This window comes from Rhinolophus hipposideros (genome assembly GCF_964194185.1).
Source record: "Rhinolophus hipposideros genome assembly, chromosome: X".
NCBI lineage: Eukaryota > Metazoa > Chordata > Mammalia > Chiroptera > Rhinolophidae > Rhinolophus > Rhinolophus hipposideros.
The window spans coordinates 48,144,337-48,168,666 of NC_138046.1; the positions used below are offsets into that span (position 1 = coordinate 48,144,337).

Consider the following 24,330-nt stretch of genomic DNA (forward strand, 5'->3'; position numbering starts at 1 on the left):
TTTACTAGAACACCACTTGTTCCTACTTTTATGGGTCTTAAATTCTAGTGAGAGATACAGGTAGTAAATGATTAAACAAATGTGTAAAAAAGATGGCTATATTTTTCCCTTGCCCAGTAAGTTCCAGCGGAATTGAATTTTCTATGTATAGGCTATACTGCCTATAGCAGTGGTTTGCAACCACTTTTCATTCATACCCTTGCTGCTTTAAAAAGTAAAACAAACAAAAAGTATCAAAGTGATACATGTCATAATTTTAAAAGTCAAGAAATGCTAAAAGGTTTTCAGCATTTGCTGAAAGCAGAATCCCTAGGCCTTCCTCTCACACTTCATCCGAAGTAACCAATTTCATGTCTTTAAGCTCTTTATTCTGGTATTTAACTCTACATTTCTAAATACTGTACTGCTCTCTTGATTAATCAATTTTGGATGTTTTTCATTGACTTCCTATTACAGTTGAGGATTGTTAGCTCTTATGTACTTCCTTACCTTTCTTCAAACCCTCAATATAGTTATGTCACAATCCTTAGTCAAATTTATATTTAGTATTTTTAATATTATACCATATTTCCCCAAAAATAAGACCTAGCCAGACAATCAGCTCTAATGTGTCTTTTGGAGCAAAAATTAATATAAGACTTGGTCTTATTTTAATATAATATAAGACTGGGTCAATATAATATAATGTGATATGATATGATATGATATAATATAATAATATAATTAATATAATACTGGGTCTTATATTAACTTTTGCTCCAAAAGATGCATTAGAGCTGATTGTCTGGCTAGGTCTTATTTTTGGGGAAACAGAGTACCTATATAAATATCATTCATAGCTGATCCATATGGTATATTATGGTAAGAATTCATTTTACATATAACTTTTGATTTTTACTGGAGTTCATAATAGCTGTATTTATTTATTTATTTATTTATTAGTTTCAGGTGTACAAGACAAGGTAATACTTAGACGTTCATCATTTATATCCTTCACACTGTGAACCCCCTTCCCCCCATCCACTATCCCTCTGACCTCACACTGAACCATCACATTATATATATAAAATTATAGTTGGCATTCATTAATGTTTAGCTTCTGGTGTACAATGCCATGATCAGGTATCCACAGTATTCCTGAGGTGGTCTCCCAAATAGGACGCATGTCCATCGGATACCCAACAAAATCTTTACAACATTATTGAATACCTTCCCCAAATTAATTTTCAAAAAAACCCTGAGGCCATCTTGTGGTTACCAGCTGAATAGCTGTATTTTTAAAATTGGTTTACTTAATTTGAATTTCTATCAGACACTCTTTTCATACTGTCTGATAAAGCTGTAGATTCCTCTCAAAACAATTTTATACATGGTAAAACCTGTTAAATCCCTTATTGATTTCATTTGTTCTTCCTGAGGCTCTCTGTCCTGCTATTCCAATCTAAACTTCTTACTGCCTTAGTCTGCGGCACAGTGATCATGCTAGGATCTTCCATCACCCTGGAAATTCCCTTTCTGTTTCTTCTGTGCTGGATCCACTATTTCTTGAATCTTTTGATTCCTATTTTCTTAGTTTATTCACTCATTTTGGTGGAGCACAGCCTCCAGTAGCTTCTGGGAAATGTACACAGGAAGTAAATTTTTGAGATTTTTGCATGTCTGAAAGTCATTGTTCTATTTTCACTATTGATTGATAGTTTGACTGAATATATAAATCTAGGTTAAAAATAATTTTCCCTCAGCACTTTGAAGATGTGGCACATTGTCTTCCAATTTACACTATTAGTGTTGAGAACTCCAATGTCATTCTCATTCCTCATCCTTTGATACAACCTGTTTGCACTCCTCCCTATCCCCCCCAATGCTTTTAAGATCATCTATTCATTCTTGATGTTATGAATTTTCATGATGATGTCTGACATGCATTATGCTGTATATTTGGTAGGGCCTTTCAATCTAGAAGCTCGTTATGCATAGAAAATTTTCTTATTTATTTGGTGATTTCCTCAACAACATTGTCTTTGCTATCTCTGAAAGTACTATTAGTTGGATATATGATTGCCTGGGTTGATCTTTCTCTTGTATTATCTGTATCGTTTTTAGTTTTTCTTCCTGGAAGAGTTTCTCAATATTGTGTTCTAACTCTTTTTACTATTTTAAAAACAAAATTTCCTATCACATTTTTTAAAAAAGATTTTTATTGGGGAAGGGGAACAGGACTTTATTGGGGAACAGTGTGTACCTCCAGGACTTTTTTCCCAGTCAAGTTGTTGTTCTTTCAATCTTAGTTGTGGAGGGTGCCGTGGTCCAGTCGCCATTGCTAGTTGCAGGGGGTGCAGCCCACCGGCCCCGGCGGGAGTCAAACTGGCAACCTTGTGGCTGAGAGGACGCACTCCAACCAACTGAGCCATTCGGGAGCTCAGCGGGAGCTCAGCTCAAGGTGTCATGTTCAATCTTAGTTGCAAGGGGCGGAGCCCACCACCCCTTGCGGGACTCGAGGAATTGAACTGGCAACCTTGTGGTTGAGAGCCCACTGGCCCATGTGGTAATCGAACTGGCAGCCTTCGGAGTTAGGAACATGGATCTCTAACGGCCTGAGCCACTGGGCCGGCCCTCCTATCACATTTTTTTAAATTGCAAGAGTCAATTCTTGTTGTTTGATTACTCTAGTTTAATAACATCCTGCCTTTTTTTCATGAATATAGCATTTTCTCTTCTTTCTCTGAAGATATTCATTATTGTTTCTTTGATGTTTTCTTCTGCTCTCTGTGCTTTCCTCAGTTTCTAATTTTTCATGCTTCTTTGTTTGGGTCTTTCTATTTCATGTTGGAAGCTTTCCTTAAATGTCTGGTGATCCTGGCTTTCTGTTCATATTTAAGAGTGAAGCTCTAAAAGGAGTATTTGAAGATGTATGTACATGGTGGGTATGTTAACCAGTGGGTTTCAGTATAGGGCAGCTGGCTAACCAGCCATGTTTTTTGTTTGTTTGTTTATTTTGTGAATATTTGTAGGTCTTGCCTCTTGGGCTAGTCACTTTCTTCAGAGAAGAATGCTCCAATCTTCTTTTTGGGAGTCATAATCCTGGCTGTCAGTATTTTAGGAGCTATGTTGTGGGAAGGAGACTGAGACTCTCAATATTAAGTATGAATACTTTAACTTCATTACTCTTTTTTGTGGCCCACCTAACTCCCACCTTGCTTTGGGTCAAGTGGCCCAATCTGGAGCTGCTCTGAAACATTTTAACTTGTTTCCTGTAGAGATTTCACTGTCCTTAGTAGAGCTGGGTGATGGCAGATGTCTGCTCCATACACAGCGGGTCAAACAGCTCTCCCTCTTTTAGAGCTCTGCCTCACCCCCATGTCCATAGTAATTGGTGCCTCTAATTCCTAAGCCTTTCCAGGATTCTCAGGGGGCAAATCTGCTTGTAGCTTACCAATATTCCTCTCTTCAAGTACTTAGGTTTAATCGCCCTCCACTCTGCTTAATTAGTTACCACTCCTTTAGCAGCTTTCCATCTTCATCTTCTGTGGTTTAGGGTTACAGACTCTGCTAATGCCATTAGATATGGAGGTTTAGTGTTTTTGTTCCTTGTTCTTTTTGTTGTTTAGGAGTGATGTTTAAGAGGAGGAAAAGAGTGAAGAAAAAAATCTTGATTTCACTATCTTTAATCAGGAAGTCATGAAAAAGAAAAAGAAGTTACAAAAGGGTGTATATGATATTCTTTTATTGGTGGACTTACTAGAGTCCATTAATTAAAAGCAAATATTTATTAATCTCAGATATAACATGGTAGTTAAGAGTGTGGGCTTTGAAGGTGGACTGCTGTAAATTTAAGTTCTGTGTCTTCTTTTTATTATTTTTAAATTGAGAATAATAATATTACCTACCTCATAGTCTTGTTGTAAGGATTAAATGAGTTAACACATAAAAAGCTTGCCTGGCACCTAATAACTCCTCAATAAATAATAATAATAATAACAATTATTATTATTATTGATGTTGTTGTTATTTTTATTATTACTGTGGGTTGGTGCTCAGCAGCTGGTATAATGGAGAACAAAATAGAAATATTTTCCCAATAAAGGGGAATAGTTTTTACCATTTCCCAGTATTAAGACACTGGGTCTAAAACCGGGACTTTATTATTTATTGGTCAAATTCAAGACTGGGACTTGAACATTGCACTTCCAGGATGATGAGGGAGCCCTGTGCTCCTCTTCTGAAATGCAAACAATAGCAGCTATCCTGAATTTAGTGCTTACTCTGCACAAGGTTGTTTACATAAATGATCTCATAGAATCCTCAGACCAAATCAACAAGTTAATTATTACTATCTCCATTTTACAGATAATAAAACTGAGGCTCAAGGTAACTTGCCCAAGGCCATACATCTGGCAGGTGGTGGAGCTGGGATTCCAAACCAAGTTTGCTACCAAAACCTGACCTTTTAGCAACATATTAGCTTTAAAAAAAATTACACTGTGTTTCATGTTTAATGTTTTATTCTAACAAAGTAATATTCCTAAATGACAAATACTTTGATTTGAATAAGTTTATTGGATTATTTCCCTCTTATATAGGAGGTGATAGAGCTATGAGGACTCATGAAAGAACAATACACCAGAATAGAGAGATGGTGGGGAACACCAGTGACAAACTTCCTAATTTGGTCTCAGGATGATTGGGCAAGGGTTACTACTTTGTAACTTTATATTTTGGCACAGAATAGACTTATGAAATAAGGTCTTAGTGCCTGCATTCTTCTGCCATTGTATTCCCTTGTTTTCAAGGAAATTCTATTGACTAAAAATGAATATTGCTGGAACACACATTTTGGATATTTTTTCCAAATGTGGCCTTATTTGGCAAAGCAAAGGAAATCCTCTGGATTTCTCAGCAAACACAGGGGACCTTAAGCTCCTTGCACCTATTTTTTCCATTGCCTTAAATATGGGTGCCTGACAGGGGAGTGCTAGGCTTAAGGAAATGTGGTTAGTACTGGAGCATTCCAAGACAGGGCCCACCAGACAGGTTGTCAGAAAAGGTTTCCTGCAGCTCTTTGTACTTCATTATTTTTGTACCTCATTCTGTATAAAATAAAGGTATTGTGTTCATGAGTATAATATAAAACAGATTGGGCTATTAGCCATCTCTTGGCTAAGTCCAAGGGTTGAGATCATACATTATTGGAGATACCACCTTCAATAACAGAAATTCAATTACCCTTTGGGTTCTTGATCTCTGCATATGCCTAGCTTTTTGTTCAAAAGTGATGTTGCCATTTTGTCCTTCAAATGATGCTTTCTAACCTACGTATGTTTTATTGCATGCTTCCAAGGACAAAATTCTTTGGAAGCCAGTTTTGTGTCTTTCAAACTCAGTAAATCTGATAATCAACTTAAGGACAGCATGAACCACTAAGTTGAACAAATTCAAATATCACTACTCTTGACCCAGACTTTGTTCTTTTGGACACACACTCCAAAAAGCCTAGGGTAGGGCTAGCTAAAGTCAATGAATAACAATCAAGGACAAGTTTTAATTATCATTCATTTATTCAAAATTCATTTGTTCATTCATGTTTAGGTACATAAGCAGACGAAACCAATAGACTGAGTCATCAGTGGTTTCACCATTCTGGGCTGTGATGTTAACAAGGGCATCTATCTAACAAGTTCCTACCAAACCTGTCTTTCTTCTTTGGAGCTGTAATCAGAAGCTACGACAGAGGGTTGTTGAAAGTACCTTTTCTTCATTTGTCCCACACTCCACCTCTTCTTTTTCTCATTATTTGCAGCAGCTGCAACTAGAGACCTTTTGTGACCAATGCTAACAAAGTGTGCCTTTGATTTATGGGAAGGGGAAATTCCCATTGCCAAAGGGCACAGTGGGTGAAACAAGAACACAGACCAGCTAGAACACAAATCCAAACCATCTGCAGTGCCATTGTGACAGCCACTCTTTTGCAACTGAATGCTGTTGCTACAGCTACGCTCTTTCCCTTAGTTTCAGGTCCCCCTACCACACTTTTGTGGGAGAGAGGGAGGAGGGAAGGAGAGAGGGAGGGAGGGAGGCAGGGAGGGAGAGAGAGAGGGAGGGAGAGAGAGGAGAGAGAGAGAGAGAGAGAGAGAGAGAGGGATAGAGAGAGAGAGAGAGAGAGAGAGAGAGAGAGAGAGAGAGAGAGAGAGAGAGAGTTATGTGGCAGAAGCTAGAGAATGAAGAACAGGGTTCAGGTTTCAGTCATCTTGGTGACTTGCTGTCAGTCAGCTCTAATAGAGGTCAATCGGAAGAGTGCAAAGGGCAGCATAGCCTGGCCAGCTGAAATCCCTGTGGGATGGGTCAACTCAGAAGTGATGGTGTTGTTTTTAAGCGTTTCAGTCTTTGTTTTTTGGCTTTAGGTAGATGCAGTCTCTTTCCCAGAAGGCTCTGTGCCTTTCAAAACAGTATATCAGCATTCTCCCCGCTTTCAGGGGCTTGCTGCCCTGCAGGTTTTTTTGTTTTTTTGTTTTACTCATTTGTTTTACTAGTATTGATTTGATGCTCCACCTTCCAGCCTTCACTCATTGTCATAACTTACCAAAGCCCCAGAAAACATGCAGGCTCTTGCAGAAATCTTGAAGACAATTAAATGAAGCTTCTGAGAATGTCAAGAGGGAGGGTTAGTGAAAACCCCTTAAGGGACCTCAATGTGTGCTAGGCAACTAAGTGTAGATGTCTTAGCAGCAGCACATGTCCCCCATTCACCATGCCTGTTTCTATAGTGCATGCTGAGGGAGACTTGGTAAAGGGAGATCATTGGAATAAAAGCCAGGAGACTGAGGTGTTGATTTCTGTGCTGTTATTAGTTATCTCTGTTATCTGAGGCAAGGTTTTTAGCCTGAACAACTGGAAGACTGGTGCAACTGCTAACAAAAATGGGGAAGACTCGTAGATGGAGCAGGAGGCTTTTACGTAAAGATTTGGAGTTTGATTTTGGGTGCATTAAAATTTAACATACAAGTGTGGAATTTAGGAAAGAGACCTGAACTGGAGGTGTAAATTTGAGATTTATAGCATAGATATGATATTTAAAGCCATGAGACCAGAAGAGATCACCAACAGATTGAATGTTGATAGAGAAGAAAACCAAGGACTGAGCTGTGGGGCACTCCAATGTTAAAAGATCAGAGAGATGAAGAATAACACCTATGTATGCCAAACAAAAATGTCTTCAAGCTAAATTTGGTTCCTCAACTAGACCAAGAGTTGGTAAATTTCACAGGATTTCAGAACTAGACGGGACTACAGAGAACAGCTATTTCAATAATGAACGCTAAATTAAGAAGCAGAAGGACTTGGTTCTAGTCCTGATTTTATGCCTACGTGAGTGACCTTGACAAATCACTTAACTACTTTGGGTTTCCCTTTCCTATCCAGACAGTAAGATAGTTAGACCAGATAATCTCAAGGTTTTGACATTCATGATTCTGTATTTACATTTTGGAGAGGAAGAAAATGAAGCCCAGACAGGGTAGATAAGTAATTTGACCAACATCCTGTTATTAGGAACAGACCATAGGACAGTGTGTCTTTTACTCTGTCCGTTTTAAACTCTGTATGTATGTTAGAACCCCTGGGGAGCTTTCAGTAATACTGGTTACTGGGTCTCAAACCTAAAGTGTCTCATTTTATTGATCTGGGTTGGGTTTGGCATTGGTATTTTGACAGTCCTTGGGGAATTCTAATGTGCAACCAGGATTCAAAATCCGCTGTTCTACATAAACAAGATATGGCAGTGTCTTGTTAGCTGCTACACCTCTTTGCAACTTGACTTGTATTTCCAACACAAAAACAATTTACTCAATTTTAAACGCTTTAATTCAGATAATGTTGTTACAGGAGGATAACTTTCTAGACCTTGTGAAACCAAAGTAGCAAGTATCAGCTTTCCCTGAAGCTCAGTAAAATGGCATGACCATAGCTTTCTTGAACTACATCCTAGAAGTGAAATGTTACAGAAAACCATGAAGCCATAGCTGGTGTGGGGGTAAGGAGGGAGGGATCTTTCATTCTTCCTCTCTACCTTTGTGGGAAAAAGATACAAGGTTTGTTCCAAAAAATAAACTTACAAGTTTAATGAGCAGTGAGTGTATCAGGCATAGTATATAAATGCTGTTGCTTTTACCACATTTGTAAAGCAGGCAGACTCATGCTATCCACTGTAGCAGCCTTACTGCTTAACACTGCCTTCTAACCAAGGCTTTGTCACTTTGCACACCAGTAAGATATAGGGTTTCTTGATTAAAAGCCACATTCTCTATACACTACAACATTTGGTGCTGTATTTGTGTATGTGTATATGTCAGTATGGATGTCTGCATGTGTATGTGTTTAAAACCGTATTCTATTGTTCACCTTCTCTGGGGAGCACGTGTCTAGGAGCATAGCCATTTTGATCTAAGGCAGGACAAGACATGGACTGTGGATTCTAATAGTGCCAGCAAAATGATTTTACTATTCATAATGAACCAGTAATTAACCCGGCAAATTTCCTTTGAGTGTCTCTTGTTTATCCCATACTTGGCTAGTGGTCTTAGTTTTTAATGCCCTTTATAACTATAAATCAGTTTCTTCATTTAGGAACATAAAAATATATTGTGTATGACTTGGTTTGCTCATAAAATGGTCATATTTGATATACTTAAAGATGTGAAGGCCTGGGAGAGCAACACAGAAAAATTCGAGGGAGAAACCAGGGAAGTCCTCAGAAACATTTTTTTCCCCTCTGGGTCTTCATAGCTCTCCTCCACTCAGACATGCAACCCATAATAATGAACACAGGCTTGGAATACACTCTGAGATTATTCTAGGGTGACTAGGGCTCAAGGTAATTGTAATTTTAAAAAATAGGTTTCACTGTTGTTTGGAACCATCTACAATTCAATTTATCACAAAAGCCATGAATAATGCTCTGAAAGAAAATGGACAGACTAGTGCTGCAAGCCTGGTTCAGCATTCCAGAAACATGCAGTTATATGGATTCAACCAGTTGATAAGGACAGATTCAAATGGACTTGGAATTTCAGAATATATAATCCTAGACACCAACTGGAAAGAATGGGAACTTTATAGTACTTAAACTGTGGACATGGAAACGGAGATGCTATGCTTTGGAAGGACCCCCATCCACTTCCCTGGAGGCAGGCCCCCTCGAGCAGATGCAAAATGCTGGTTTGCAGAACGCAAGATCTGCCGAGTAGGTAAGAAATGGGAAATCACCAGTAATCAATTTAGCTCAGTTTGGGTTACAAGGGAACCTGTTTAGAAGGCATATTTTAGTACTGGATCACTCATAGCATCAGTCATTTGCATTTGGATGACATAAATATATTGGCACTCTATGTAGTTAATGTAAAATAATGACAATAAGAGGTACTTTGCAGTCTTGAATAACCATCCACAATTTAAAAGCTGCCCCCACTTGTTTTTAAAAGGATTCCACTCTCAGAAAGGGTACTCTAATAAGAGGAATGTATGAGCCTTCTCCTCAGTCTTTTGTAGGCTGCAATTGTTTCCCCTGATAGAAAGATCATCTGTCCTTCCCCTGATATATCCAAATCCTGTCGACCAGGTCCCGCCACAGAAATACCATATCTACACTTTCTCTTCTCTGAACTCCCATTGAACTAGAAGTCTGTGCCTCACAGCTTAGCACAAAATTGCTTTCAGTTGTTTTTTTATGTATCGATTGTATCTCCCCCTCTCAAATAGACTGCTCCTTAGGGGAAGGGACCATAGCTAATAATTCTTATGCCTGCCTCCCCCCCGACCTCCCAACACAATTGGCATCCAATAAATACTTGCAGTTTGATTGACTGATGGAACCCCTCTAGCTTATGGAAGAGGGGAAACTCCATCAAATCTCTGAGAGTCAGAGGGGAACTTTGTAAGGATCCGTATTTTTCCTATGTAATACACCACACCTTTCTGAAACCAAATGCATATAGTTGAAACAGACTTCGGTTTCTATTTTACTTTAGCATGACATACCCACCTACCACTTTACTCATGCCATCATATATTTCCCTCTGAAATCTTAGTAATCCATCCAAATATTTAAATTTTCCAGAGGCCAATTTACATCCTGATGAAAACACTAATTATCAAAACCAAGGTCGCCCTTAAAGGACAAGTGCTATGTTTTATATCTATAACTCAAAAGGTCTATGGGATCAGGTGAATTAAAAAGGTCTTTTGTTTTATGAATGCAACATAATACTTACCCTTCACAGGTGAGATAGCATATTTATTCTCAAGAACTCTATTGCCATCCAACTTAAATTAAGGTACTCAAAGTTTTCCATCTGTGGACTTTTTCCTCCAAAGAAATACCTGGGTCAGCCTTAATTCGTGTGATTTGTTATTGTCAGAGTGGTGAGTGCTTTTGCTTCAGAACAGTGAAATTGCTTTCTGTGTCCATAAAGTCAACAAGACAGACTGTGCCGTAGAAAAATGGAATTAAGTTAGGTAGATGTGGCTTGATTTTAGAGTCACCAGAAAACATGAGGAGTTGCTCTGTGCTGCCCTTTATTTACAGCCTCTGTCTGATAATGCCATTCTTCCTCTTGCTTTCGCTTTCTGCGGGCATTGATCCTGCCTTTGAAGTGATGGTCTACCTTGCTTTGCTTATAGCCCTGCTGTATATTAATGGATTTGCTTACTTTATAAGGTAAATTTTTGTTCTTTTTTATATAAAAATGTAAGGCCATAATAATCTTGTTAATATTGATTTCCAGGAAGTCATATTATAGTACAATTGCCTCATTACATGACTCAGTGATTTTCTTTTTTTTTATAGTGATTTACCATCCCTACTGGCCCCATTTAGGGTGAAGTGTTTTCATGATCCCAAGAATAACTTCCTGAGCTGCGTTGTCAGCATTGTTGTCTGTGAGTAGTTCTGGCTCTCAACACTATCATGAAATAAGAGAACTGGTACTTTAGGGCCTGTCTACTCATCTGTGTTCCCTTTTCCACTGGCAGCGTCTCCTAATAACCACCTCCTTTCCCAAATGGTATGGACTTGTAGTGAATGGAATTGGGGTATTTTAACAACTTCCAAGAATTAGGCAGACTTTGGCTAGAATCCTAGTTTTAGGGATTATGGTACTAACTCACAGGATTGTAATGGGGATTAAACCAACTAAAGTAAGTAAAGCACCTAGAACAATATCTGAATCATGGTAGGTACTAAACAAATGGTAAATCTCAACTCCTTCCCAGGCACATGGGACTCTCCCTATTGATTGTTGAGAGCCCCAAATCCTCACTTTGACACTTATACCTTTTGCCCAGGGTATCATAGTCAAGATTTTTACTGTCCTTCTTCCTTGGAAAAAAGCTATCCTAGCTAATCATTAACATCATCATTATTATCAAGTCTTTGTCTTCCTCCCTTAGGTAGGTGACCAACTACTCTCATACACTAATTCAGGATCTGGGATAAATGGCTGAAGATGGCTTAATATGACACCACTTTCTTATAATATTTGCATTTTAACAGTTGGAACTTGCCCATGTTAGGATGATTTTGGGAAAGTGAAAAATGAAATCAACTACAACCATTCCTACTTTATCCCTTCCACCCTGTAAACCATACCTTTGTTATCTCTTTATAAGAGTGGTTCTGACAACAGTGTGACATGAACTTGGTAGAGAATGGAGTTGAGATATTTTGGTGAGTTTCAAGAAAAAAACGTCAAGAATGTATTAAGTAGCTGTATAAATTTAGATAACATGCTAAATCTCTCTTGTCCAGAATTTTCTCATTTGTAAAACAAAGGAATTCAATTAGATGATCCTTAAGAAGACTTCCAGCTCTGATATTCTAATGAATCTGTGAAATCCTGGATTGAAACTATAACAGGAGGATCAAGGTGAGGGGAAAAAATGGCAGCGTGAGATGAGCCTCTGTAGCGCTCCCCTGGAATTTACAACGATTCGGAAAACAATAACTCCACAAAGGACTCTGTGCACAGCAGACAGGCAAGACGAAGAGGACCACTACTGAATTCACCTCCAGGTGGGTGAATTGCACAAGCGGGAGAGGAGGGAGAGGAGAAGTGCGGAGACGGAGCCTCGAGGGCGCAGGACGCAGACCTAGCTCAGTGCTCCTAGCTCGCTGCTCCAGGAACGACTGCAGCTGCGGGAGAGGGAAGAACTCGGACTGCTAGGGCTCCGCTTACGGCCCACAGGGCTGAGGTAGCAGCATATAACATGGCTGAACCCAATGATCACGGCAGACACCTCAGAGAAAAGACTGAGGGAAGCAGGCTGAAAACGGTGGTTTAAGCCCTCACTGCCTAGCAGAGAATGGAAGCCTTAAGCACTGAGACTAGCCTCCCCTCCTTACCCTCCCAAAGCTCGCCCAGCCCCCACCTGCCCGGTGCTAGAAGCGATAAAGTAGCAGTGTCAGATCAAAGGACAGAATATTTGCTGCTCTGAGAACTGTGTACCGCAGACACAGATTCGCAGCTCAAGTAGTTCTGGCAAAGAGGAGGGAGCTCTGGAAGCAGGACTGGCTGTGGTGGTGGTCACCACCATTGCTCTGGGCCGCCTCTCACAACTCACCCCGCTCCTGGCCCCACCTATCTGGTCGGATCCCTGCAGGAGTAAACAGAACTGCTGAAACATATGGGCTCTGAATCTGGTGCAGAAAGAGCTTTGGAACTTCAAAAGCTCTTCGTATACCTATCAACCTGTTGCAGAATCCACTCCTGTAGATGTCTAGGAAGAGAAATAGTAAATCAGTGATTGCCATGAATAACCAAGGCAACAAGATAGCTCAGAAAGAAAGTGAAAAGTCTCCAGAAAAGGAACTTAGAGATATGGAAACATGTGATGTAAATGACAGAGAATTCAAGATAGCGATTCTGAAAAAAACTGAACGAGATGCAAGAAAACACAGAAAGGCAATACTCAGAAACACAATCAAAGAACACCATGAGCATTTTACAAAAGAGATTGAAATTTTGAAAAAGAACCAAATAGAATTTCTGGAAATTAAGAACTCAATAGAAGAAATTAACAATAAAATATCCAGCTTAGGTAGTAGAGTTGACCAGATGGAAGAAAGAATCAGTGACATTGAAGATAGGAACATGGAATTTACACAGATGGAAGAAGAAAGAGACTTGAGACTTAAAAGAAATGAAAGAACTCTACAAGAACTTTCTGACTCTATCAGAAAAAGCAATATAAGAATTATGGCCATACCAGAAGGAGAAGAAAGGGAACAGAGAATATATTCAAACAAATCGTCAATGAGAACTTCCCAAACTTGTGGAAAGAACTGGATCCTCGAATCCAAGAAGCAAATAGAACACCTAATTACCTCATTCCCAACAGGCCATCACCAAGGCACATTGTATTGAAGCTGTCTAAAATCAATGACAAAGAAAGAATCCTCAAGTCAGCCAGGGAAAAGAAGACGGTAACTTACAAAGGAAAGCCCATTAGATTATCATCAGATTTTTCAGCAGAAACTCTACAAGCAAGGAGGGAATGGAAACAAATATTCAAACTATTGAAAGAGAGAAATTATGAGCCAAGAATAATATATCCAGCAAAGATCTCCTTTAGATATGAAGGAGGAATAAAGACCTTTCCAGACATCCAGAAGCTGAGGGAATTTTCTAACACACGACCTGCACTACAAGAAATACTAAAGGAGGCTATTAGACCACCATCAACAGGGACAACTTGTGACAACCAAAACATAAAAAGGGGGAGAGTAAAGGCCTGAACTGGAATATGAGAATAGAGAAAGTAAGCGTGGTGAAGAAACTGGAATACTCTAAATATCAAACTTTCTATTACATAAACTTAAGGTTAACCACTCAAAAAACATCCAGAACTGAAATATATACTGTAATAAAAGAAGAAAAAGAGGGAAACATCATAGAATACCGCCACACAGAAATAATAGACAACAACAAAAAGGCAAAGAAACAATGGAGACACAGTCTTACCAGAAAACTAAAGATAGAATGACAGGAAATCCTCACATATCAATAATCACCCTAAATGTAAATGGACTGAACTCACCAATAAAGAGACACAGAGTAGCAGATTGGATCAAAAAACTAAACCCAACCATATGCTGTCTACAAGAGACACATCTCAGCTACAAGGACAAGCATAGACTCAAAGTGAAAGGGTTGAAATTGACACTCCAAGCAAATGGTACCCAGAGAAAATCAGGTGTAGCCATAATGATATCAGATGGAACAGACTTCAGGGTGAAAAAGATAACAAGAGACAAAGATGGACATTTCATAATGGGAAAGGGGAATATACAACAAGAAGACATAACAGTCATCAATATTTATGTCCCCAATCAGGGAGCACTGAAATATACCAAGCAACTACTAACAGAACTAAAGGGAGAAATTGACCAAAACACAATTATACTAGAGGACTTAAACACATCATTGACAGCTATGGATAGATCATTCAAACAGAAGATAAATAACGAAATCGCAGCCCTAAATGACACATTAGATGAATTGGACATCATTGACATATATAGAGCACTTCATCCTAAAACATCAGACTATACATTCTTTTCTAGTGTACATGGAACATTCTCAAGGATAGACCATATATTGGGACATAAAATCAGCCTCAGCAAATTTAAGAAGACTGAAACCATACCAAGCATATTCTCTGATCACAAGGGTTTGAAATTGGATATCAACTGCAAAAAGAAAGCAGGAAAAAACACAAATACATGGAGATTGAACAACATACTTTTAAAGAACGACTGTGTCAAAGAAGAAATTAGAGGAGAGATCAAAAGATATATAGAAACAAATGACAATGAAAATACATCCTACCAAATTTTTGGGATGACGCAAAAGCAGTTTTAAGTGGGAAATTTATGCCATTACAGGCCTATCTCAAGAAACAAGAAAAATCCCAAGTAAATAACCTCATGTTACACCTTAAAGAACTAGAAAAAGAAGAACAAGCGAAACCCAAGGTCAGCAGAAGAAAGGAGATAACAAAAATCAGAACAGAACTAAATAAAATAGAGAACAAAAAGACAATAGAAAAAATTAATGTGACAAAGAGCTGGTTCTTTGAAAAGATTAACAAAATTGACAAACCCTTGGCTAGACTAACTAAGATAAAAAGAGAGAAGACACTAATTAACAAAATCAGAAATGAAAAAGGGGAAGGTATCACGGACAACACAGAAATACAAAGGATCATGCAAGAATACAATGAAGGACTATATGCCACCAAATTCAATAACTTAGAAGAAATAGACAAGTTCTTAGAAACATATAGCCTTCCAAAGCTGAATCATGAAGAACTGGAAAATCTAAACAGGCCAATCACCAGTAACAATATTGAATCTGTCATCAAAAACCTTCCCAAAATCAAAAGTCCTGGACCAGATGGCTTCACTAGTGAATTCTACCAAATCTTCAAAGAGGATCTAATACCAATCCTGCTCAAACTCTTCCAAAAAATTGAAGCAGAGTCAGTACTCCCTAATTCATTTTATGAGGCCAACTTTACCCTGATACCAAAACCTGGTAAGGACAACACAAAAAAAGAAAACTACAGACCAATATCTATGATGAATACAGAGGCTAAAATTCTCAACAAAATTCTAGCAAATCGAATACAACAATGCATTAAAAAGATTATTCATCACGACCAATTGGGGTTCATCCCCGGGGCACAAGGATGGTTCAACATTCGCAAATCCCTCAATGTGATACATCACATAAACAAAATAAAGGACAAAAATCATATGATTCTATCAATTGATGCAGAAAAGGCATTTGATAAGATACAACATCCATTTATGATTAATACACTTACTAAAATTGGTATAGAAGGAAAATACCTCAATATAATAAAGGCCATATACGCCAAGCCCTCATCTAATCTTATAATTAATGTTGAAAAGCTGAAGCCCTTTGCTCTACGTTCAGGAAGAGGACAAGGTTGTCCTCTATCACCTCTGCTTTTCAACATAGTGTTGGAAGTCCTTGCCAGGGCAATCAGGCAAGGAAAGAAATAAAAGGCATCCAAATTGGGAATGAAGAAGTTAAATTGTCACTCTTTGTAGATGACATGATGCTATATATAGAAAACCCTAAAGACTCCACCAAAAAGCTATTAGAAACAATCAATGAATACAGTAAAGTTGCCGGCTAAAAAATCAACGTACAAAAGTCCATTGCTTTCCTATATACCAACAATCAAATCTCACAAAAAGAAATAGAAAAAACAATCACTTTTGCAATTGCAGCAAAAAGAATAAAAAACCTAGGAATAAACTTAACCAAGGATGTGAAAGACCTATATGCTAAAAACTATGAGACATTTTTGAAAGAAATTGAAGAAGACACAAAGAAATGGAAAGACATTTTGTGCTCATGGATTGGAAGAATCAACATAGTTAAAAGGGCCATATTACCCAAAGCCGTATACAGATTTAATACAATCCCCATCAAAATCCCAATGGCTAGGTACCCAGGAGAGGGATTGCTGGATCATATGGAATTCTATTTGTAATATTTTGAGGAACCTCCACACTGCCTTCCATAGCGGCTGCACCAGTGTGCATTCCCACCAACAGTGTATGAGGGTTCCTTTTTTTCCACAGCCTCTCCAACACTTGTTGCTGTTTGTCTTGTTGATGATAGCCATTCTGACTGGGGTGAGGTGATATCTCATTGTGGTTTTTATTTGCATTTCTCTGATGATTAACAAGACAAACAAATGAGAAACAAAACTCATAGAAACAGACAATAGTTTAGTGGTTACCCGAGGGTACGTGGTGTGGGGGGAGTGAGATGAGGGTAAGGGGGATCAAATATATGGTGATGGAAGGAGAACTGACTTTGGGTGGTGAACACACAATGGGATTTATAGATGATGTAATACAGAATTGTACACCTGAAATTATGTAATTTCATTAACAATTGTCACCCCAATAAATTAAAAAAAATATCCCAATGGCATTTTTTAAAGAAATAGAGCAAAAAATCATCAGATTTGTTTGGAACCACAAAAGACCCCAAATAGCCAATGCAATATTAAAAAAAAGAACAATACTGGGGGTATCACACTCCCTGATTTTTGCTTGTACTACAGGGCTACAATAATCAAAACAGCTTGGTATTGGCAAAAAAACAGACACATAGACCAATGGAATAGAATTGAGAACCCAGAAATAAAACCACATAAATATGGACAGATAATTTTTGACAAAGAAGCTAAAAACATACAATGGAGGAAAGACAGCCTCTTCAATAAATGGTGCTGGCAGAATTGGATAGCTATGTGCAAAAGAATGAAACTGGACTGCTATCTGTCACCATGTACGAAAATTAATTCAAAATGGATCAAAGACTTAAGCATAAGACCTGACACAATAAACTGCATTGAAGAAAAGATAGGTACTAAACTTATGGACCTTGGGTTCAAAGAGCATTTTTTGAATTTGACTCCAAAGGCAGTGGAACTACAAACTAAAATAAACGAATGGGATTATATGAAACTGAAAAGCTTCTGCACAGCAAAACAAACTATTGACAAAATAATGAGGCAACCAACTGAATGGGAGAAGATTTTTGCAAACAGTGCCTCTGATAAGGGGCTAATATTCAAATTATACAAGGAACTCATGAAACTCAGCAACAAAAACAAACAAACAACCCAATTGAAAAATGGGCAGAGGACCTGAAGAGACATTTCTCCAAAGAGGACATACAAATGGCAAATAGACATATGAAAAAATGCTCAACATCGCTAATCATCAGAGAAATGCAAATGAAAACCACAATGAGATATCATCTCACCCCAGTCAGAATGGCTTTCATCAACAAGACAAATAGTAACAAGTGTTGGAGAGGCTTTGGAGAAAAAGGAACCCGCATACACTGTTGGTGGGAAGGCAGACTGGTGCAGCTGCTATGGAAGGCAGTGTGGATTTTCCTCAAGAAATTACGAATAGAATTACCACATGACCCAGCAATCGCTCTCCTGGGTATCTACCCCAAAAATCTGAAAACATTTCTCTATAACGACACATGTGCTCCAATGTTCATTGCAGCTTTGTTTACGGTGGCCAACACATGGAAACAACAAAAATGTCCTTTGATAGATGAATGGATAAAGAAGTTGTGGTATATATACACAATGGAATACTATTCGTCTTTAAGGAAAGATGATATAGGAGCATTTGTGACAACATGGATGGATTTTGAGAGTATAATGCTAAGTGAAATAAGTCAGACAGAAAAAGCAGAGAACCCTATGATTTCACTGATATGTGGTATATAAACCAAAAACAAGACAAACAAATGAGAAACAAAAACTCATAGACACAGACAATAGTTTAGTGGTTACCAGAGGGTAAGGGGGTGGGGGGGGTGTGATGAGGGTAAGGGGGATCAAATATATTGTGATGGAAGGAGAACTGACTCTGGTTGTTGAACACACAAATGGATTTATAGATGATGTAATACAGAATTGTACACCTGTAATCTATGTAAATTTACTAATAATTGTCAGTCCAATATATTTAATAAAAAAAAAGAAAAGAAACTCTAACAGGTATTACTCTTAGTGTTTAATATGTTGGCATTGCTGTGAAAAAAACACTAGTATAAAATCTTCCCAGTAGTAACAACTTGGTATGCCATACAGAGTAGTAGTAGGTAGCTTGTGAATTGGTAAAACACACTTGATAAAGATATTAGCTCAAAGAAATTTCTTCTTTTAATTTCTGTGACTGTGACATATCCCCGCTGTCGGGACAGAGCCAGGAGTGCAGTTTCCAGGCTCTGGGCCTCACATAGAAAGGTGCTGGCTCAGGTAGTAAATGGCCATGAACTGTGATTGGCTGGCCATCAGCTGTGGCTAGTTGGCTGTCAGCTGTAACCCGTAAACCATTGGCCACTAATATAACTGCTGTGGCTATACTAGCAGCAAATGGGGGCTAGCAAGAAGATGGTGGCTGAGCTAGCAAGCGCGGATCGCAGTTAGCAGTGTGGATTGCAGCTAGCAAGTGGGGTTGGTTGGTTGGCAGAGAAGCAGACAGCAGGTTGCAGATTGTGTGGCTTCTGTTTCTTGTGTCTCCAACCCAGCCGCCAGCGAGAATATAGTAGTATGACTCCCCTATCTATGGCTCCCTGGATGTTCCTTTTTGGCCTCACCATGTCCTGTGTTCTTATGTGATGAGCGGTACCAGAGACCCCGCATGCCACCCTGCATGACATCTGCTCAGAACAGAAATTTAATGTCTTTAAGTTAGCTGCTGCCAATGAATAAAGTATTTAATTAACATCATTAGATATTTAGTGAAAATAAATGTTATTCACTCAAAAAGCTTCCCCTCTAGTGAGATTTGAGGGGTAATGAGCTCCGGCTACCCAATGCCAGAACATCCCATGGCAAGCTGAAAAAAGAAGTCATTCAGCTGCTTATGTTTGTTGTTACCAATGCCCTGCTCCTTAACCCCAAATGACCAGTCTTACTGGTCTTTCCCATGGGATGAACTGGTTCTTTGGGCTTGGAGTGAGCCCAATCTGCACTACTTGGTAAGAGAAGGAAAAAAGAAAAAAAATAATGGAGTTGGGAGGTGTGGGATTTGTTTGGAGCTTGTGGGTTGAAGGGATAAGAAGCCCGGAGAAGAAAATGATTGGAGAGGGGCATGATTAGAGATTAAAATGATTGTGAAGGGACATGAGTTTGAGTCAATTGGAGCTTCAAGTGGTCACAGAAAACTCAGAGATGGGAGAGAAGCACATCATTTTCCAGAGTCACTTGGTCCCTGGTTCCTTAGTTAACAAAGCACAAAAGATTCCTTCTCTTTGCTGCCTACCTCTCTCTCTTTGCCCACCATGGCTGCAATCAGAAGAGCTGAGTGGCTGATGAGTTTCTGTAACAGGTGGTGATTACTTGCAGGAGAGTGACTGTCTAGTCCTTCATTTTCTATGTTTGGTTGTTTAAGTTTTTTCAGAATGAAAAACAGGCAAAGAATCCAACCACACCAAAGCAAGGGATTCTTTGAACTCCTCCTTTCTCCCTCATCTGAACCAGATTGACTCTCCTTTCTATAAAGCTCTCCCGTGCTTTGTAATACTTACGATGATAATGATAATAATGAGCCCTTACATGGTCACAGTGCTTCATGCATTTCCAAGTGCGTTCACATACATTCTCTCATTAGATTTTCAAAACAACTATATAAAAGTGGGCAATGCAAAGACAGTTATCCCGCTAAATAGAGAAGGTCACTGGGGCGTGAAGAGTTAAATTATTTATCCGAGGTCATCTGGCTAATTCATGACAGAATCTGCATTACACTCCAGGTCTTTAGATTGGGAGTCCAGTTCTCTTTCTACTTGAGTGTGTTCTGTAGCATGATTATTTTGACAGGTGTGCCTGCTTTAACACAATTCACTACACATATGAAACAGATAAGTTAGGGAGTAATACTTTACTTTGCCAAAAGATTCATGTGCTCTACCCAAGAATTTACTATGGGGCTCTTTTAATTTTCTCCGCAGGGCAGCAGCTCCCACAGTGATAAGGGACATATTTGTTGTCAGACAATTAGAAACACATTGTTTGTTTACAAACCTGTGGAGTTACTGAGAGAATTTGATTGGGTTGCTGGTACTTAAAGCTACAGTGACACTGTAGACTTCTTAGAGCACCTTCACTAAGTACTTTGCTTCAGTGCTTGTTTACCCCACTCTGGCTGTGGGGACAGAGTCCCAGACAGCAGTTTCCAGGCTCTCGGCCTCACATGGAAAGGTGCTGTCTCGGTTATCAGATGACCATCTGCTGTGGCTAGTTGGCCATCAACTGTTACCAGTTAGCCATTAGCCACTAATATTATTGCCGTGGCTACGCTAGTAAGTGCGGATTGCAGCTAGCAAGTTGTTTGGTTGGTAGATAAGTGGAAGGTGGATTGCTGCCAGCAAGTGCTGTTAGCGAGAGAATTGTGGATTGCAGATCGGTGGATCCTACTTCTTGTGTCTCAACTAGCCACCAGCAAGACGAGGGTGCAGGAAGACCCCTTGTTGGAGTACTGGTGGATGTTTGCTTGTGTGTCTCGACCAGCTGTCAGCGAGAATATAGTGGTATGACTCGCCTATCCATGGCTCCGTTGGTGTTTCTTTTTTGGCCTCACCATATCCTGTGTTCTTGTGAGGGGAGTGAGAGCTGAGTCCCTCCATGACATTGGCACTCAGCTTAAATGCATTCCACAGGATGACCATTAAGTGGTTATGGAATAAAATGAAGCCAAACTCTAGCTGTCAGAGCCCCCAAGACAAAACAGAACAAAACTACCACATGGACTAATCCAAGGTTCCCTCCAGGTCCTGAAGTTGCCTACTCAGCTCAACTGAGATTACCTACCTGGCAGTGTGGGTAGACATCATAAACTCCTATGTCTAATAATTGATTTGTAGGAAATAATTACACTCCAAATTAATGGGCACGGTTGGAGAGAATCAGGTTTAAACTGTGTCTATGTAATGCTCAGACAAGAGACCAATTCAGTAAATTAAAAAAAAAAAAGCCAGTCAGCCCAATCAGTTAGTAGACAAAGCAACTAACTGATTGCATTTTTTCACTTTTCAACCTGTTGCTTTGGCAATGCATAGATGCAACTTTGCAAGACAAGTGGTCTTGTGGTCGGAAACCTGGACCCACAGCCAGGGACCAAGGGTTTGAGTTCCAGCTCTGCCTCAGGCTAGAGGATCTTACACAATTTGCTTAATGTTGTTTTGTTTCTTTAATGTGCTTTTGTGTCTATAAAATGGAGATTAATGATTCTTGGTTCTGGTATTGTGGCATATGAGAAAAGGTGTTGAGTTCTCTAAAAATATTGAGAGATGATGGTTTGAATGTGCCCTTGATGTGGGAACAGCATTTTTTTGGCTCAGGTACCATCCCTATGCAGCACCCTCACCCCTCCCTTTTGATTTATCTTCGATAGCATTTTCATTTTTCTCTTTTGGTCTTTGTAACTCTGCAAATTGTGAAGACTAGTCTTGCAGTCTCTCTTTGCTGTGAACACTGTGGTAAAGAACCATGTGTCGTTATTCTCTCAATGATCTTGTATATTTTTTTTCTTTTTCTTATAAAGTTTATTGGGGTGACAATTGTTAGTAAAGTTACATTGATTTCAGGTGTACAATTCTGTAATACATCATCTATATATCACATTGTGTGTTCACCACCCAGAGTCAGTTCTCCTTCCATCACCATATGTTGGATCGCCTTTACCCTCATCTACCACCTCCCCCCTTACCCTCTGGTAATCACTAAACTATTGTCTGTGTCTATGAGTTTTTGTTTCTTCACCTGTTTGTCTTGTACTTTTGTTGTTTTCAGTTTTATATACCACATATCAGTGAAATATGGTTCTCAACTTTTTCTATCTGACTTATTTTGCTCAGCATACTAATCTCAAGATCCATCCCTGTTGTCGCAAATGGTACTATTTCATATTTTCTTATGGCAGTATAGTATTCCATCGTGTATGTATACCACAACTTCTTTATCCATTCATCTATCGAATGACACTGGTTGTTTCCATCCATGTCTTGGCCATCATAAATAAAGCTGCAATGAACATTGGAGCACATATATCTTTACCAATAAATGTTTTCAGATATTTTGGGTAGATACCCAGGAGAGGAATTGCTGGGTCATACGGTAATTCTATTTTTAATTTCTTGAGGAACCTCCACACTGCCTTCCATAGCGGCTGCACCAGTCTGCCTTCCCACCAACAGTGTATGAGGGTTCCTTTTTCTCCACAGCCTTTCCAACAATTGTTACTAATTGACTTGTTGATGATAGCCATTCTAACTGGTGTGAGGTGATATCTCATTGTGGTTTTTATTTGCATTTCTCTGATGACTAGTGATGTTGAGCATTTTTCATATGTCTATTTGCCATTTGTATGTCCTCTTTGGAGAAATGTCACTTCAGGTCGTCTGCCCATTTTGTAATTGGGTTGTTTGTTTTTTTGTTGTTGAGTTGTTTGAGTTCCTTATATATTTTGGATATTAGCCCCATATCGGAGGCAGTGTTTGCAAAAATCTTCTCCCATTCAGTTGGTTGCCTCTTTACTTTGTCAATGTTTTTGGCTGTGTAGAAGCTTTCCAGTTTGATATAGTCCCATTCATTTGTTTCCTTTGTTTCCATTTGTTTCCCTTGCCTTTGGAGTCAAATTCATAACATGCTCTTTGAACCCAAGGTCCATAAATTTAGGATCTATGTTTTCTTCTATGCATTTTATTGTTTCAGTTCTTATGTTTAGGTCTTTGAATTACTTTGAGTTAATTTTTGTACATGGTGACAGAGAACCATCTAGATTCATTCTTTTGCACATGGCTTTCCATTTCTCCCAGAACCATTTATTGAAGTGGCTGTCTTTTCTTCACTGTATGTTGTAGGCTTCTTTGTGGAAAATTATCTGTCCATATATATGTGGGTTTATTTCTGGGTTCTTAATTCTATTCCATTGGACGGTGTGTCTGTTTTTCTGCCAATGCCATACTGTTTTGGTTATTGTTGCCCCATAGTACAAGCGGAAGTCAGGGAGTGTGATACCTCCAGCATTGTTTTTTTTTCTTTGGATTGCTTTGGCTATTCACGGTATTTTGTGTTTCCATACAAATCTGATGCTTTTTTTGTTCTATTAAAAAATACCATTGGTATTTTGAGGGGGTTTTATTAAGTCTGTATATTGCTTTGGGTAATATGGCCATTTTAACTATGATGATTCTTCCAATTCATGAACACAAAATGTCTTTCCATTTCTTTGTGTCTTCTTCAATTTCTCTTACAAATGTCTTATAGTTTTCAATACTTATATAAGTATTTCACATCCTTGGTTAAGTTTATTATTATTTTATTATTAAGTATTTTATTATTTTTGTTGCAATTGTGAAATGAATTCTTTTTTCTTTTTCTGAGGTTTCATTGTTAGTAGATAGGAAAGCAGTAGACTTTTGTATATTGATTTTGTACTGGCATCTTTACTGCATTCGTTTTATTGTTTCTAATAGCTTTTTGGTGGTGTCTTTAGGGTTTTCTATATATAGCATCATGTTATCTGCGAAAAGTAACAATTTAACTTTTTCATTCCCTATTTAGATACCTTTTCTTTTTTCTCTTGCCTGATTGCTCTGGCTAGGACTTCCAATATTATCATGTTTTGCAGAAAATAAGACCTAACTGGAAAATAAGCCCAAGCATGATTTTTCAGGATGCTTGTAATATAAGCTCTAACCC

The 24,330-nt window shown here is 38.7% G+C and overlaps 1 protein-coding gene across 1 annotated transcript in view; it reads left to right on the forward strand.

The window, feature by feature from the left end:
• The window catches only part of GUCY2F (guanylate cyclase 2F, retinal), a gene marked incomplete at both ends in the record, with an annotated part of 147,016 nt that overhangs the window by 21,262 nt on the left and 101,424 nt on the right, over positions 1-24,330 (forward strand). The window contains 4 exon segments of the mRNA XM_081043007.1: positions 8,890-8,927; positions 8,929-9,115; positions 9,119-9,235; positions 10,620-10,708. Coding sequence (XP_080899133.1) covers positions 8,890-8,927; positions 8,929-9,115; positions 9,119-9,235; positions 10,620-10,708 — 431 coding nt within the window.